This window comes from Onychostoma macrolepis, chromosome 25 (assembly GCF_012432095.1).
Source record: "Onychostoma macrolepis isolate SWU-2019 chromosome 25, ASM1243209v1, whole genome shotgun sequence".
NCBI lineage: Eukaryota > Metazoa > Chordata > Actinopteri > Cypriniformes > Cyprinidae > Onychostoma > Onychostoma macrolepis.
In genome coordinates, this window is record NC_081179.1 from 4,732,590 (window position 1) to 4,748,635 (window position 16,046).

The 16,046-nt window shown below is 31.5% G+C and overlaps 1 protein-coding gene across 1 annotated transcript; it reads left to right on the forward strand.

Annotated features, from left to right (window-relative positions):
- Positions 1-4,635: 4,635 nt before the first annotated feature.
- pnpla2 (patatin-like phospholipase domain containing 2) lies at positions 4,636-16,046 on the forward strand. Its single transcript, XM_058768027.1, has 9 exons — positions 4,636-5,219; positions 6,424-6,656; positions 6,885-6,950; positions 10,963-11,175; positions 11,293-11,353; positions 12,554-12,730; positions 12,832-12,964; positions 13,183-13,305; positions 14,573-16,046. Exons 1-9 carry the CDS (start codon positions 5,033-5,035, stop codon positions 14,853-14,855), a joined length of 1,476 nt encoding a protein of 491 aa, XP_058624010.1. The 5' UTR covers positions 4,636-5,032; the 3' UTR covers positions 14,856-16,046.

The window sequence follows — 16,046 nt, forward strand, 5'->3', positions numbered from 1 at the left end:
TGTTATTTAATATTAGGCCCATTATGTATTAGGGGGGGGGGGGGTTATAATAACATTTTTCAACGTATTTAATATTTTCTCTAAACTTTCAAGTTTAGACAAGCACCTGCAATTCAGGCCAAATTAAAGATAAGTTGTGTGTGAATTTGTACATATTACGTTGGATAAACGTTTGCAGTTAGTTTTTAATATTACATTCTTGAGGACTCTATGCTTACATTTCTTTTCAGGAGCACTAGTGCTCCTACTTAAAATGAATAAATAAATAAATAAAAAATAGGAACAGACCTCCTGATCAATGACAGGAGGGTAATTCCTGGGATTCGGTAACATTTCAACTTGGAATATACATGTTTTTCAACTACATGTGATTCAACTTCTAAATACCCCACATCATTAGGCACATATCAAACTTCCAAAAAATATTCATCACATTTTAATATATCATATTCAGAATATCATATTTTCCCACCTCAGGCATTAAAGACCTTTTATCAATTTGAGTTTTTTTCCAGCTTTTTTTTTTCTTTCTGCTGCAAATGTGGGCACAATTTCTGATGTATGATGCTTGTCCACGTTTAAGTCGACATATTATGTCAAAACTTCTATTTAAAACAAAAATATGAGTTGTCATGATTTTGGAGTATATATATTTACTGAAACCATTCATTAAAATTATTAATAAATTAAGAAAATAACTCAACCCTGTAACAATGAGAAATACATATATTTGTGATGGGGTTGAATGTGACGGGGTTGTGGCCACTACTGCTCATGTAGTGTAGGAGAGTAGACCATATATGGCAGCAATAAAATAAACACATTGTATATACTTATGAATGAAAATAAAATGTTGTAAAAGTAATAATTTTCCATCTTAATTTTATATGACAGGGTTGAGTTGTTAAGCTTGACAGTACCCTCCCTGACTATAACATGCCTCAAAAATATGAATAAAAAGCATGATTGCACTAACCATTTTCTGCACCACTATTAAAGAGACCTGGATGAAGTCACATATGAGTGGAGACTAAATTATTATGGGCGAAGAATGGTTAGTGTGACAGGGTTGAGTTCAGACTGAGAGACATAACTTTACAGTCTGTTTTTTTAGCAAATATTTTGCATTTTTTTAGAAAAATATTTTTTACAAGAAAGGAACACAAGTAAATGCTTACATTGTTGCCAAAAATCACAGACACTATGCACATTTTGTACAAACTCGGGGACATTACAAAATGCTTTGTTCAAGATAGATATAAGACATTATTTTATGCTAAAAATATAAAAATGCAATAATTATTTTTATTAATTATAATGGGCATCCCAAAGTTTTGTGAACAGCTTCTAACAATTCATTTTGGTGAACCATCACTTTAGAAACTCTGGGGGACTGAAATATTACCGAATCCCAGGAATGACCCAGAAATTAACCTTCCTATTGTTATTTGACTCCTTGAAGTTTTATTTATTTATTTTTTAAAACTTTGTAATGCCATTTTTCTAACTTTATTAAATGTATGTCATCTTTTGTGCCAAAAAAAAAAAAATTATATATATAAACTTTTATCAAAAATTTTAACTACACAATAAATTCAATTAAAATAATAAGATATAACAATCAGGAAGAATAAGTTTCCAGTCAAATGAAATCAGCATCAACAATTCATCTTTGCATGGCACAGAAGAGCACAAATGTGGCATTAAGGAATATTTACAGAATTTAAGAAATTTTGACAAGACTCAGAGGTGGCATTAATGCATCTCATAATAACAATGTTATGAGATTAATGTTTTAAATATATAAATTTCAATGAATTAAATGACTCAATTTATACTTTAAAATGAAACAGAAACTGCCAGTAGGTGGCATCAAATCACTGTCTTTGTCACTGAATCATTCATTCAATCGATTTGTTCAAGCGGCTGATTCATTTAGGAACGAAGCAAGTGACTCTCTTTATGAATGGATCATTGAATCATTGACTCACTAGATTTGTTCAAAAGCAAAGATTCATTCAAAACGAAACAGCGCTGTGTTAAAGGCTTGCGCAGAGGCTCAGCTGCAACTTTGTTTTTAAATATATTTTTGTTGACGAAATAGAGCAAAATAGACAGTGGTCCTAAAATGTAAGTCACTTAATATTAACTTTTGTATAAAATCAAAAATGTATAAACTGTTGTATAAATTAAATTTCACATTTGCAAACTCTCTATAATCATTAAAAGCTGTTACCCTCCGTTCATCGCTATCTCACAAACTTCCATTTTAATGAATGAAGCTCTCTACACACTTAATATATTATTTACATCGTCTCTACACTTTGTTTGTTACAATGAATGACACCAACTGCAGTCTGCTTTCACGCTCTGTGCTGTGAGGAGCAGCACGCGCAGCGATAGAGAAGCATTTATATTGGCTGCAGTCTGCAGATATTAAATGGCAAAAGACAGCATTGCGCAGCTGACCATAAACACAGCGCTACGTTTATATGCAGAACTGGGATCGCTTTCGTAGTCTTTTGAATGGATAAAATATAGAAATCACTTTAATTTCCAAATAAACATAGAAATGAAACGCCGTCCCCCCCTCGAAATTCACTCCCCGGACTCCGTCCCCCCGCGTCCCCCCCCATTTCCAGCCCTGATTAGGCCTATATAATGATAATTAGGAAATTTTATAATCTATGCATATTATTATTTATAAACTATTTTGAGTTTTCAAAGTAAGGGATCTGCACTCGGTCGGTGTATCTTCTTAATGACTTGTAATTTATTTACATTTTTCAGCTGAGCAATCGACAATCAGACGTTTCAGCAGCAAGCTTGCTTCAGTGAATCATGTAGTAACATTTCCCAAAATCATTTTTTTAACTATTTTGGTCAAAAACGATCCAGTTCTAATACATTTATTATACATGCATGCAGTTTTTGTTAGCTCATATTAATTGAGAGACTTCCAGTAAAGAAAAAGCTTCCAGCTGTATTAACACATGGGCTTACTGGGCAGCAGACCAGAGGGAGGGCACAGCTGAAATACTGCTTCCCCGGACCATGAGGGGGACCCAAGTCTGTGATTTCAGGGGGGCTTTAAACCGGTTTGTGCCAAGAGCACCACTGATAAACTGGCCCTTGACAAATGTCCAGCTAAAACTTTTCAGAAAAACATTCCATGATGTTTAACGTAATGTTACAATGTAAGTTGTTAAAACCTTAACATTTTAAGGTTTTCTTTTATATTTTGAGAAAGATAACTTTGAATGAATGCTATCAATGTTACTGGAATGACGTTTGTGCATAACTTTGAGAGAACTCAAGAAATGTATCAGAAATGTATTTTTCACACAGCAGCAGGACCATTTAAAATGAACAGGTGGAGGCAAAAATAAAATAATAAATTGTGAAAAAACTAAAATAAATGGTGACCGGTCACAGAACATAATATATGAAATATATGAAGTTTTAATGCTGTTCATGCCACTTATAGACATAAACTCACAACATGCATGAAAATGAATTCATTCTATAAATCATTTTTAACAGCAAAAGTTCACAGTGCAACATAAAATAAATTATATCACTGACATTCAATTTGTAAATATTTGTAAATCATTTGTTACAAAACATAACTTTATAAACCGCTTTCATATATAACCATGACAAATGTGTTTTTGTTCAAACTACAATGTGCACATGGCAGGCATGATGCCTAGAAAATCGATTTGTGGTGGTTCCACCTCTTGGATGGGATGAAAACATTATTTTGTTCATTTGTAGTGTCGGCCCTGTGAACTCTGAACTCTTCGACGTCCCAAAACTCAAAACACATTTTCATATGAGAACGTTCCCATATCCCATGAGTGCATGCACACAAGCAATCTTGACACAACTGCACTTAAATAAATCAGAACATTGCAAACAAAACAGTACACTGCTATTCTGTCCTCTACGGTCCCCCGAGAGGACATATTTTTAAAACCATGTCATTTGGGAGGATCCCTGGTAAGATATGTTGTAAAACACTGTACAAAGGTGGAAAACACCATTCAAATAACATACAGTATAGGGACTAGCTGTCAAACTGCATGAAACCTGCTGTTTATTGACACTAATACATTTTTGATATGCTAAATACTATTGAAAGAAAAAAAAACATAATTTATTATTCGGTATTTAGTAGCAAAATTCAAACAATCATGCAAAAATATAGATATTTAAATGTTATGTGACCCTGGAGCACAAAACCAGTCATAAGCAGCACGGGTATATTTGTAGACATAGCCAACAATACATTGTATGGGTCAAAATGATCAATTTTCTTTAATGCCAAAAATCATTAGGATATTAAGTAAAGATCATGTACCATGAAGATATTTTGTAAATTTCCTACCATATCAAAACTTAATTTTTGAATAGTAATGTGCATTGCTAAGAACTTCATTTGGACAACTTTAAAGGCGATTTTCTCAATATTTAGATTTTTTGGTCACATATTATATATTTAAAATATTTTGATATTTAAAAATCAAAATGACCTTGTCATTACAAGCTTCACAGAAGTACGTCATAATTAAATAAATAAAAAAATACGTTCAATAACAAAACACAGCTGATATGCGCGCGTGACTAACTGACAGCTGAAAGGAGAAAGTGGATGGGGTCCATGAGCGCAGCCTCTGATTGGCTAATATCGCTTCAGCCACGCCCAATGTCAACACGCCCCGCCCTCCCCAGTGATGTTTGTGACGGAGACTGGCACTTCAAAACACCGGTCACCGTACGTGAAGTTATTTAACAAGCTAGCGGAGAAAACAGACCTACGAGATGCTTGCGACAGTGATTGTTCATCACATTAGACACTTTTAAATCGCAGGACGTTAGTGTTTAGGTCGTTATAAACGTTAGAAGTTCACTGTATGGATCTTCCGCGATGCAACAGGCGCGTGAAAGACGAAAGTAAACGAAAGTAACCGTAACTTACATCCAGAAGGATTTACTGACTTTATCTAAAGATTTTCAAGAAGAAATCGACATGTTCCCCCTCGACTCTCCGTGGAATATCTCTTTCGCAGGCTGTGGTTTTCTGGGTATTTACCACATCGGAGTGGCCAGCTGTCTACAGGAGCACGCGCCGTTTCTGGTGGAGAACGCGCGTCACATTTACGGCGCGTCAGCGGGCGCGATCACGGCCTCTGCGCTGGTCAGCGGCGCCTGTTTGGGTAAACTCAGATTCACACTTGTTATTTAGATTTATACATCATCTGAAATCTGAATAAATAAGCTTTTCATTGATGTATGGTTTGTGAGGATAGGACAATATTTGGCTGAGATAACGTTACAACTATTTGAAAATGTTGCATATTATGCATATTACTAATCAAAAATAAAATTTTGATATATTTACAGTAGGAAATTTACTAAATATTTTCATGGAACATGATCTTTACTTAATATCCTAATGATTTTTGGCATTAAAGAAAAAATCGATCATTTTGATACAATCCCACATGAAAAAATACTATAGTAATTTATAGTAAATACTATAGTGTTTTTGAACCATACTATAGTAAAGTGTATTATATTGTACCATAAAATAAAATAAAATACCATAGTATCACCGTGTTATAATATCATTATACCATAGCACCTCTACAGTGTTTTGTAGTACACTGGAAAAACATTTTTCATGCAGAAATTGCTGGTAAATTTGACAAATAATTACAGAGAAACTTCAAGTAACACATTGAATTAAACATGAAATATTGACGTATAAAGACTGAAATTGTATTGTCTGGTAAATCAATAATCTTTGTTTTAATTACGACAACAACAACAACAAAAGATTTTCCAGTGTATAATGGCATGTTTATGGATATTTACCATGCTAACAATGAGGTTTAAAACTGTATAAAACATTTTCATTACTAAATAAAATAAACTTTATGTGAAATAAAATTAAATCTATGAAGTATACTTAAAATATACTATAAATTAATTTTATTTCAGCTAGTTGCAAAGGCAACATTTAATTTAATTTAAAATTACCAAAAAAAAAAAAAAGAATAAAAACTATATAGACACATTAACAAAAAATAAATTAATAATGACTCAACAAAAAAACTTATAATGACTCGTGACAAAATGGCTAAAACGAAAATTAAAAGTAAAAGCTAAAATAATATCTCAGTTAAATTAAAATAACACTGACACCAAGGTATTTTTTTAAGAGTACCATGTGCATATGAATACGCCAGTCCCTCAATACCGTGGTATTATCATCAGTTTCATCTTGTCTGTGTCCATCCATCTATATTTAGTATCTATGTCAAAGATTACACTTCTCATGTGCAATGGCACAACATCCACCTGTTGCTTATTGTCAGTGTGCAATCACTAACTGCTCTCTTTCTGGTCCTGTGACAGGAGAGGCAGGTGCCGGCATCATTGACGTGGCTAAAGAAGCCCGAAAGCGCTTCCTAGGCCCCATGCACCCCTCCTTCAACCTGGTGAAGATCATGCGGACCGTAATGCATCGCGTGCTGCCGCACGACAGCCACAGCCGGGCCACCGGCCGCCTGGGCATCTCTCTGACCCGAGTGACGGACGGAGAAAACGTGCTGGTGACACACTTCAACAGCAATGAGGAACTCGTTCAAGTGCGCACTTCCACTCAAACACAACACACATATTCATTAAAGCTATAAACGCATATTAAAATATGCAGTAGGTTTAGTGAGAATCAACTAACATGACCTTCTAATACCCAGCTGTAAACAATCCTGGATTCATGATATTTAAATGCACATGATTTAGATCACATGGTATTATGGTTTCATGTACAAATCCCTTGTGTGCTTATTTTGTGTGTGTGTGTGTGTATACAGGCGTGTGTATGCAGTGCTTATATTCCCGTGTACTGTGGCCTGATACCTCCAACCCTGCAGGGAGTGGTAAGTATCCAGTCACGATATAATTACTCATAATTCATTTACAACTGCAATATGATTGTCCCTTCTGTGCTCACTTTCATTTTTGCAAGCAAGCAAAAGTGCACAAGTCATGTGCTTGTTACAAATCTCACCAAATATGTTGCTGCTGGTCGACTAAACAAAAATGCTGCAATTATTATTTTTTTTTGCATTATTGAAAAAATATATCACACAATAAAATAACATTTGCATTTAATATTATACAATTCAGTTACAATGTTAATCTTTTTGAAGCACCAGCACAGGCTCTGATTTATTTATTTAGAATATGATAGAAGTGATTAAACTACCGTGTGGATCAGTAAGATTTTTTAGAGAAGAAATCTATTAAAAGAAATTAATACTGTAATTCAGCAAGGATGGATTAAATTGATCAAAAGTGGCAGTAAAGACATTTATAATGTTACAAAAAAATCCATTATTACTATATAGTCATCAAAGAAAAAAGAAGTATCATGGTTTCCAGAAAAATATATTTGTATACATTTTGTAATATATTCCAAAAGAAAACAGTTATTTTATATATATATATATAAATGTTTGTTTTTTGTTTTTGTTTTTTGCTGTTTTTGTTGTATTTTTGCACAAATAAAGCACAAAAACATTTAGAAACCAAACTTTGGTACGGTAGTGTATGTAGAATCCAGATTTAATTAATTTCATCATTTAAATTTAATTTAATTGATTAATTTATGTTTATTTATTGAATGTGTGATGCAGGATGAGTTTATTACTTATTGTTAGGAGTTTGAATGGTAACACTTTACAATAAGGCTCATTAGTTAACATTAGTTAACTACTAAGCTATAGTTAACACGATCTAAGAATGAACAATACTTCTGCTACATTTATTAATCTTAGTTCATGTTAATTTCATAATAATAACTAATTCAAAGTTAATAACTAATGCATTATTAAAATCAGAGGTTGTGCTTGTTAACATTAGTTAATGCACTGTGAACTAACAATGAACGACTATATTTTCATTAAATAACATTAACAAAAATGAATAAATACTGTAATAAATGTATTGTTCATTGATGTTATTTAATACATTAACTAACATTAACTAATGGAACAGCCATTGTAAAGTGTTACGGTTTGTTTAAATCACTCACTCAATATGAGTCAATTAGACTGAATGCCACTAAAATAGAACGGAACTCTATAAAAGGTTGCAAAAATGCTGTGAAAGCTTGCGCAAGCATTACTTCTGTTTTTAAAAAGTTGCGTGTTGTTGGGAAATGCGGACCTTCTGTATTCATTAATGCTTTTGTAGTGAAAGATGTAGTTTTGATTTGGATTCAGATGTTGTGCCAGGATAAATGTTTTTTTTAATGTAAAAGCAGTGAGTAGAGTGATTGTTTACCTCCTCTCTCTCATTTCCCCAGTAGTCGGTTCAGTGACCGCTGCCAGTTTTCTGATCTTTGCTCTAGTTCTTGGGTTTTTCCTTGAATTTTGTATTGTTTGTGTATTTCTAAGCAGTGCTTTCTCTTTTTCTTAGTGTTTAGCTTTTCCACTTTCTGTTAATTTATAAATAATAATAATAATGAAAAAAATGCTTAAGGAAAATAAAGCCTTTTTTTTTTGGAACCATTAGATTTTTTGCACTTTGGCATTATTTTCATAAAAATTAAATACTTTACTGTTTAAATAATAATGTATTGTTTTTTGCATTACTCAGTGAAGATAATTTGTGGGGAAAATGTGGTTAATTATAATAAAATAATGTCACAACATTATATTCAATAAAATTGAATATGTTATAATTTAAATTAAGGCATCATTATTTTTTTTCTCACATTGCAGTAATGAGAATTTGTGGGAAATGTGGTTAATTATCAAGAAAATAATGACATTATTTTAATTAAAATAATATTTTTTCAATTTAAATAATGTATGTATTTTTTATTGCATTGCAGTAATGATAATTTGAGGGAAATGTGGTTAACTATCAAGCAAATAATGACACATTATTTTAATTAAAAAAACATTTTTTCCATTTAAATAATATAAAAAAATTCTCTCACATTACATTAATGGGAAAAATGTGGTAAATTATCATAAACATTGTCACGATGTTTTCATTAAAATTAAATATATATATTTTTTTATTTTAATAATATAGAATTGTTTTATTCACACATTACCGTAATGAAAATTTGAGGGGAAAAATGTGGTTAATTATCACAAAAATAATGTCACAATGAAAAAGCTTAAATTTCATCATGCAAAATATAATTACATTTTTTTTTTTTGAGATTTACTCGTTCTCTTTCCACTCATTTTTATGTTTGTTAATGGTTGTTATTGTGTTGTGCAACCAGTGATTTACGCCTGAAGTAGAAGAAAAGAGTCAGACCGTTGAAGTGCTATTAGTCATTGAGAGGTAAAAGGTGAAGCTAATATCAGATCAGTAAGATCAGTGAGCTGGTGTCCATAAGTCAGTGTTTGCTCATTTGGCACGCGGCTCGCCTTCCCCGCGTCCTGTGCCAGCGAGTGAGTCAGTGTGTGTGTAGGCTGGGATTACTGTATGTTTGCATATGTGCGTTGGCTGTGTGAGCTCCAACAAGAATCCCAAATAATGCATGTGTGTGTGTGTGTTTGTTTGTTGCGGCAAATCTCAGAAGACTGCCAGCGCTCTGACAGCTGCTGTTCTTTCTACTGTTCTGCCTGTTACACTGCAGTAAAACATCACATGCCACCCGAAGCCATCTTAATGTTTATATGTTCTGTCTAGTGTTTGCATAGAGTGAGAAATTAAGACAAATAAGAAAAATAAATGGACAATTACTTAATAAATAAGTCATAGTAACAAAAATGAACAAAACATTCAATGAAATGAATAGTGTTTCATTATCTTACTAATTTATTTAAATAGTTATATATATATATATTTTTTTTTTTTCTTGAATTTTTTTTTTTTTTTAGTTAGCTGCACTCTGCAATTAAATTCAAAATGAAATTAAATGTCAACGGTAAACTAAACAGTGAATTTAACAAAATGAATGAACGATAATAAACAAGTAGTATTAGCAAAAATACACAAATTGAATTAAATTATTAGTGTTTAATTATCTTTATAATTTATGCATTTTTGTTAAATAGATTGTTTAGCTTAGCTCTACTCTGAATTTTTTTAAATTAAATATTAAATTAAAGTTTAAATTGAATGTGGATAGTAACAATGTATTTAACAAAATAAATAAAAAATAATCACTTAATATGAAAATAAAACATAAAATGAAATACAGTATGTTTAATTATTTTCTTAATTACATGAATATTAATGATGTACACTGAACAATGTATTTAACAAAATGAATAATAATCAACAAGTAATATTAACAAAAATACACATTAAATTAAATTATTACTGTTTAATTATTTTCTTAATTTATTCATTTTTGTTAAATAGATTGTTTTCTTTAATCAGTTACACTCAGCAATTAAATGACAGTCGACTAAGCAAAATATTTAAAAGTGAATAAACAATAAAAAATATTAGCAAAAATACACAAATTAAATTAATAGCATTTAATTATCTACTTAATTTATTCCTTTTTGATAAATAGATTAGTTAGCTGCAATCTGCAAAATATGTACATACCATTTTATAAATATGTTTCTGTATGAAGAGTTTATTTGCAAAAACAGATATTTTTTATTATGTTATCATGTTTTTATTGTGTTTTATTGCATTAGTTGGCTACTATTTTTAGTTATTTTTACCTAATCAAAATAACCCAACTGCAGTTTGATTAAGATTAATTGGAATGCACAATAAAAACATGATTTTTAAAATTTTTAACAGTTATCTGTTTTTGCAAATGAACTCTTCATATATAGTTTGCTAGGCAACTTACAGTGCAAATAGTCTCAAGCAACACATTGAGGAAAATAGCATTAATTAAATAATTAATTCAAAAGGATAAAGATGCAAATAAGACTGTCTCTGTGTCTTGTCTCTCAGCGGTACGTGGACGGTGGCATCAGTGATAATTTGCCACAGTACGAGCTGAAAAACACCATCACGGTGTCTCCGTTCTCAGGAGAAAGTGACATCTGCCCGCGAGACATCAGCTCAACCAACATTCATGAGCTGCGCTTCACCAACACCTCCATTCAGTTCACACTGGCCAACCTCTACAGAGTCTCCAGAGCGCTGTTCCCACCTGACCCGCTGGTAACACACTCACACACACACACACTCACACACCTCATTTAATGCTGTCTGTGTCTGCTGGACGTTCCCTGTTCAAACAACCTAAAAATACACACTGGCTGCTCTTCTTCTCCTCAGGTGATGAAGAACATGTGCAAGCAGGGATACAGAGATGCTTTACACTTCCTGAAGAAGAACGGTGAGCCATTTGTAAATGTTTCAGTGATCAGATTTGTGGGGGGTTTTTACGTCAGGATATTTCACTAAAACAAAACAGTTCATGGCAGGTATTGCAGTTATCACGGGATGTTTATGGAATGGCGTTTATTATCTGCTGGCTTACAGCTGTGCTGCTGAAGATTATTTTTTATCACTGCTGTAGTGAAACGGATAGTTGGGCTGATGCTGAAGAGTTTCACTGGTGTTAGAGAGACCTCTAGTGACCAATACTGATATTAAAGATTTTATATATATATATATATATATATATATGTGTGTGTGTGTGTATGTGTATGTATATATATATATATATATATATATATATATATATATATATATATATATATATATATATATGTAATGTATTTTAGATATTTATAATTAAATATTTATAAATTTAATTTATACACACAATTTTGAAAATATAATAGTATATATGTTTTTCAAAATAATAAATAAATAAATATTCAAATATTCAAAATTATATAAAATATAATACAATATGAAAATTAAATATATTGTACTTATGTGCATATACTATATATATATATATATATATATATATATATATATATATATATAGTATATATTTTATTAGTTTAATTTATACATTTATTGTTTTCAAATATTATTATATAACTTTATGTAATATTAATTAATATAATTGTATATATTTAATTATTTATATTTTTAACTTTGTATATACAATTAATTGTGTAATTTTTTTTATTCATTATAAATTTCATTTATACATTTAATTTTTATATATAACTATATAATATAAATTAAAATAATTCTCTCTCTCTCACTCTATATATATATATATATACATATAGAAAAATACATCATTTATATTTTATTTATTTCTCATTAATTTATAATTATATGTAAATTTTATTATTTATTTATTTATTATTATTATTTTACACACACACACAAATAAATATTTTATGTATGTATTTCTATACTTTTTTTCTAAATAACATTATGCAAATGTTTGACAAAAAGTATGACTCATTTAGTAGAATGTTCCTCTACTTTCACAACTCTTAAGCTCTATAAATGACATAAAGTGCTACAAAAACACAATAAAATCATCCATACAAATTGTGTGTTGTTTGAACCACCGCTTCAAGAGTAATCTCAGATCTCTTCCTCACTGTGTGTATGTGTGTTTCAGGTCTGTTACAGTATCGAGGTCCACACCGTATGCTGGCCGTAGCTGGCGGAGAGGCTGAGGAAGAGTCTGACAGTGAGGATGATGAAGAGTCAGAGAACAGGGTTGACAGAGAAGCACAGGATCACTCCAGCATCGAGGAGCACATCTTTGAACACTTGCCTCCTAAAGTACATAAAGGTACTGACAGATAGCAGGACTATGTTAACTAGTCTGGTATTCACTGAAGCACCGTTGTAATGTGTTAGATGCTCACTGTGTTTTTGTTGTTCTCTCTTCAGCGCTGGTGGAGGCCTGTAGGGAGAGGCGGAGTCTGTTGCAGTCACTAAGCAACATGCTGCCCGTTAGATTGGCATCTGCCGTCCTGTTACCGTACACACTTCCTCTAGAATCAGCTCTGTCACTGAGCATCAGGTACAGACTTCATCACAACTCTGGACATGACCAGAGCAGGTGTTCATGCATTACTCATCTGATATAGAATATAAATGAATTCATGGTATAAATAAAAAATAAAGTATATATATATATATATATATATATATATATTATTATGTGTATTATATTATTTTTCACACTGGTGATTGTCATTACACTTTGAAATCTATTTTCTTGAACTCTCTCTGTCTCAGACTGCTGGAGTGGTTGCCAGACATTCAGGAGGATGTGGGCTGGATGAAGGAGCAGACAGTGAAGCTGTTGCAGAGTGTTTTGTCACACGCGGGGAGGAGTGTGTCACAGCAGGTGTCTGCACGGTGAGAGATGACACACACACACACACACACACAGTCTGACCAGAAGTTCAGTCTCCAAGTCATTTCATATCATGCTAGCAGTATATATCACCATAGTTATTTTTGTTAGAATCCCCCAAATGCAACCATGTAGCAGTGTATAATATTCTACAGTCTAGTGACTTTCAATTGTTTATTTCATATTTTTCTGCTTGCTATCTTTTTTCATAGTTTTGTTCTCAGATAAATATATTTTAAGGATGTTTAATTTTTTACCATTCTTCTTTAAGGATATTTAAATTCCAAGTACCTATTCAGTTAAAATTAAAAATAAACTTTTGTACAATCTAGTGACTATAGAAATGGTAGTGAAGTGTGTGTGTGTGTGTGTGTGTGTGTGTGTGTACGTGCGTGTGTGTGTGTGTATATATATTATTTTTTTAATATAATTTTGTAAGTTATATGTAAATTTTCATAAAATAATATTACAAAAGCTAATGCCTAATCAATTAAAATGTTAACAATATTTAATTTTATAAGTAAATGTTTCATAAGGATCTTAAATTAATCTTAAAGTTAATTAAATATAAACATTAATTCAGTTATGTTTAGTTATATATAATATAATATATAGTTTTTTATATTTATTTTTAATTTCATAAGTTACCTATATATATATATATATATATATATATGTGTGTGTGTGTGTGTGTGTGTGTGTGTGTTTTTCACATATTATAATTTATGTAATATAAATTAAATATAATTATATATATTTATTCATATTTTTAACTTTGTAAATACAATTATGTGTAATTAATTAATTTTTGATTAATTATTAATTTCATTTATCAATTTCAAATATTATCACTTAAACTTTATATAATATAAATTACAAATAATCTACATATTTAATTCTTTTTGTTAACTATATATAAAGATTTACACATTTAATTATATATAATGAATTTTTAATTAATAATTTTTAATTTTATAAAATTAATATATTAAAATATATATATATGTGTGTGTGTGTGTAACTTATGAAATTAAAAATAAATATTAAATAATTAATATATTTAAATATATCATAAGTAAGTTTAAAAAATAAAAATAAATATATATATATATATATTAATCCAATTTCATATGCCTAATCGATTAAAAATAGCATTCATGAATTATAAAGGAGCCTAAAATGCTCAAATCAGCTTACTGTAATACACAACATTCTCACAAATATTAACAAAAATATAACCGGAAGTGTTTATTTTTCTTTCTCTCTCAGCTTTTCATATCAGCTGGAATTGAAACATTCCCAGTCGGTCCCGGCCAGCTTCAGTCCAGCGCATCTGCTGCCTGGCTGGGTCTACGGGGGCAGCTCCACAGTCCTGGACGCCATGCTGCGATTGGACCAGTACCAGCGCCAACTCCTGCCAGGCCTTTTCTGTGTCAATCTGGACCTCAGAGGGTCTTTCACCACCAGCTCCAGCTCCCTGAGCCACCAAGACGCAATAGAGGGTCTCACCATGCGTCCCATTGGAGCCCCAAACACCTGCAAGCTCCCTTAACCACGGGGCCTGAGAGACCATTATATCCCACAATGCACTGCGACAATGCACAGGAACTTTGTGGTGAACATTTCAGTGTCTGATGGTCAGCAGAAAGAAAACAAATGCTTTGCAAATTTTTGTGAGAAGTTTGATTCTGTCGCACAGTTGAAAAAGGAGATTTTGAGAATTACAATTAAGAAAATGTTAAAGAAATGCAAAAAGAAAACACAGCCGGAGAATGTATTTAAAAGATATGCTGCACTTCACTAAATGTTCTTGGTCCAAGACAATCTAAGCATTTTTTACTATAAAGTATACACACACACACACAAACAAACAATTAAAATAAATAAATATATATATTTATATATGTATGTATATAGTCATGTAATCTGGAATCTTCTGCATGACATGCAAGGAAGTCAGAAAGGAATTTTTATTAAGATGGGGCAAAATCCACTTACACATGAATCACGTCAGTAATATTTCATAACCAGAAGTTCATCCACCTAGAAAACAGGTTTCACCTCAAAAACATCCTTTACAGCTTAAATAATAAACTTTTTGATGAATAATTCATGTAAGTGCATTAACAAAAATACATGCTTCACATTTTTTGCTTACTTCAATTTTAAATGCATTACTGTATTTACTAAAGAACAGGACAAAAATTGAGCTAAATCTGTATTGAACCAGAACATTGTTTAAAGGCGGAACAGAAAGAATCTGAATTTCTCTCAGAATGTCCCTGAATGTGTCTTGGTTGATCAGTATTTGTGTTTTGAAGGCACCTCAGCATAGTTTCAAACCTGAAAAAGTCAAGTGATCTGAGGCTGTTTCTGAAGGTTTATGCATGTAGACTGATTCAAAGCAAACCATGTGACCATATGCCCCGGCAATGCAACATCAATGCTACTACTGTACTGTACTGTCATGTGTTTATGTCTAAAGCGTATTTCTTGCTACTTTTTGTACTTCTTGTAATGCACCTTCTTGTTTTTTTTTCTTGTTTGAAATGGTTGCCAGACACAGATTAAGGTTAGTGCTGGACTAAACTAATCTGTTAATCTATTGTAAATGCTTCAAAATCTGGGATTTGGCTTTAAGTGTGTGCCAGACAGTAAAAGACACCTCCTAATCTGCATTTCTGCTCAGTTACAGTATTCTAATGTGAATGTTTAACAGACCTAATAAAGTTTTGACTTAGAA

Coding starts and splice junctions, on each gene's coding strand:
- pnpla2 (XM_058768027.1), top strand. CDS start 5,033: ATGTTCCCCCTCGACTCTCCGTGGAATATCTCTTTCGCAGGCTGTGGT. Junction 11,354..12,553: donor ACACTTCCTGAAGAAGAACG/GTGAGCCATTTG, acceptor TGTGTGTTTCAG/GTCTGTTACAGTATCGAGGT. Junction 13,306..14,572: donor TCACAGCAGGTGTCTGCACG/GTGAGAGATGAC, acceptor TTTCTCTCTCAG/CTTTTCATATCAGCTGGAAT.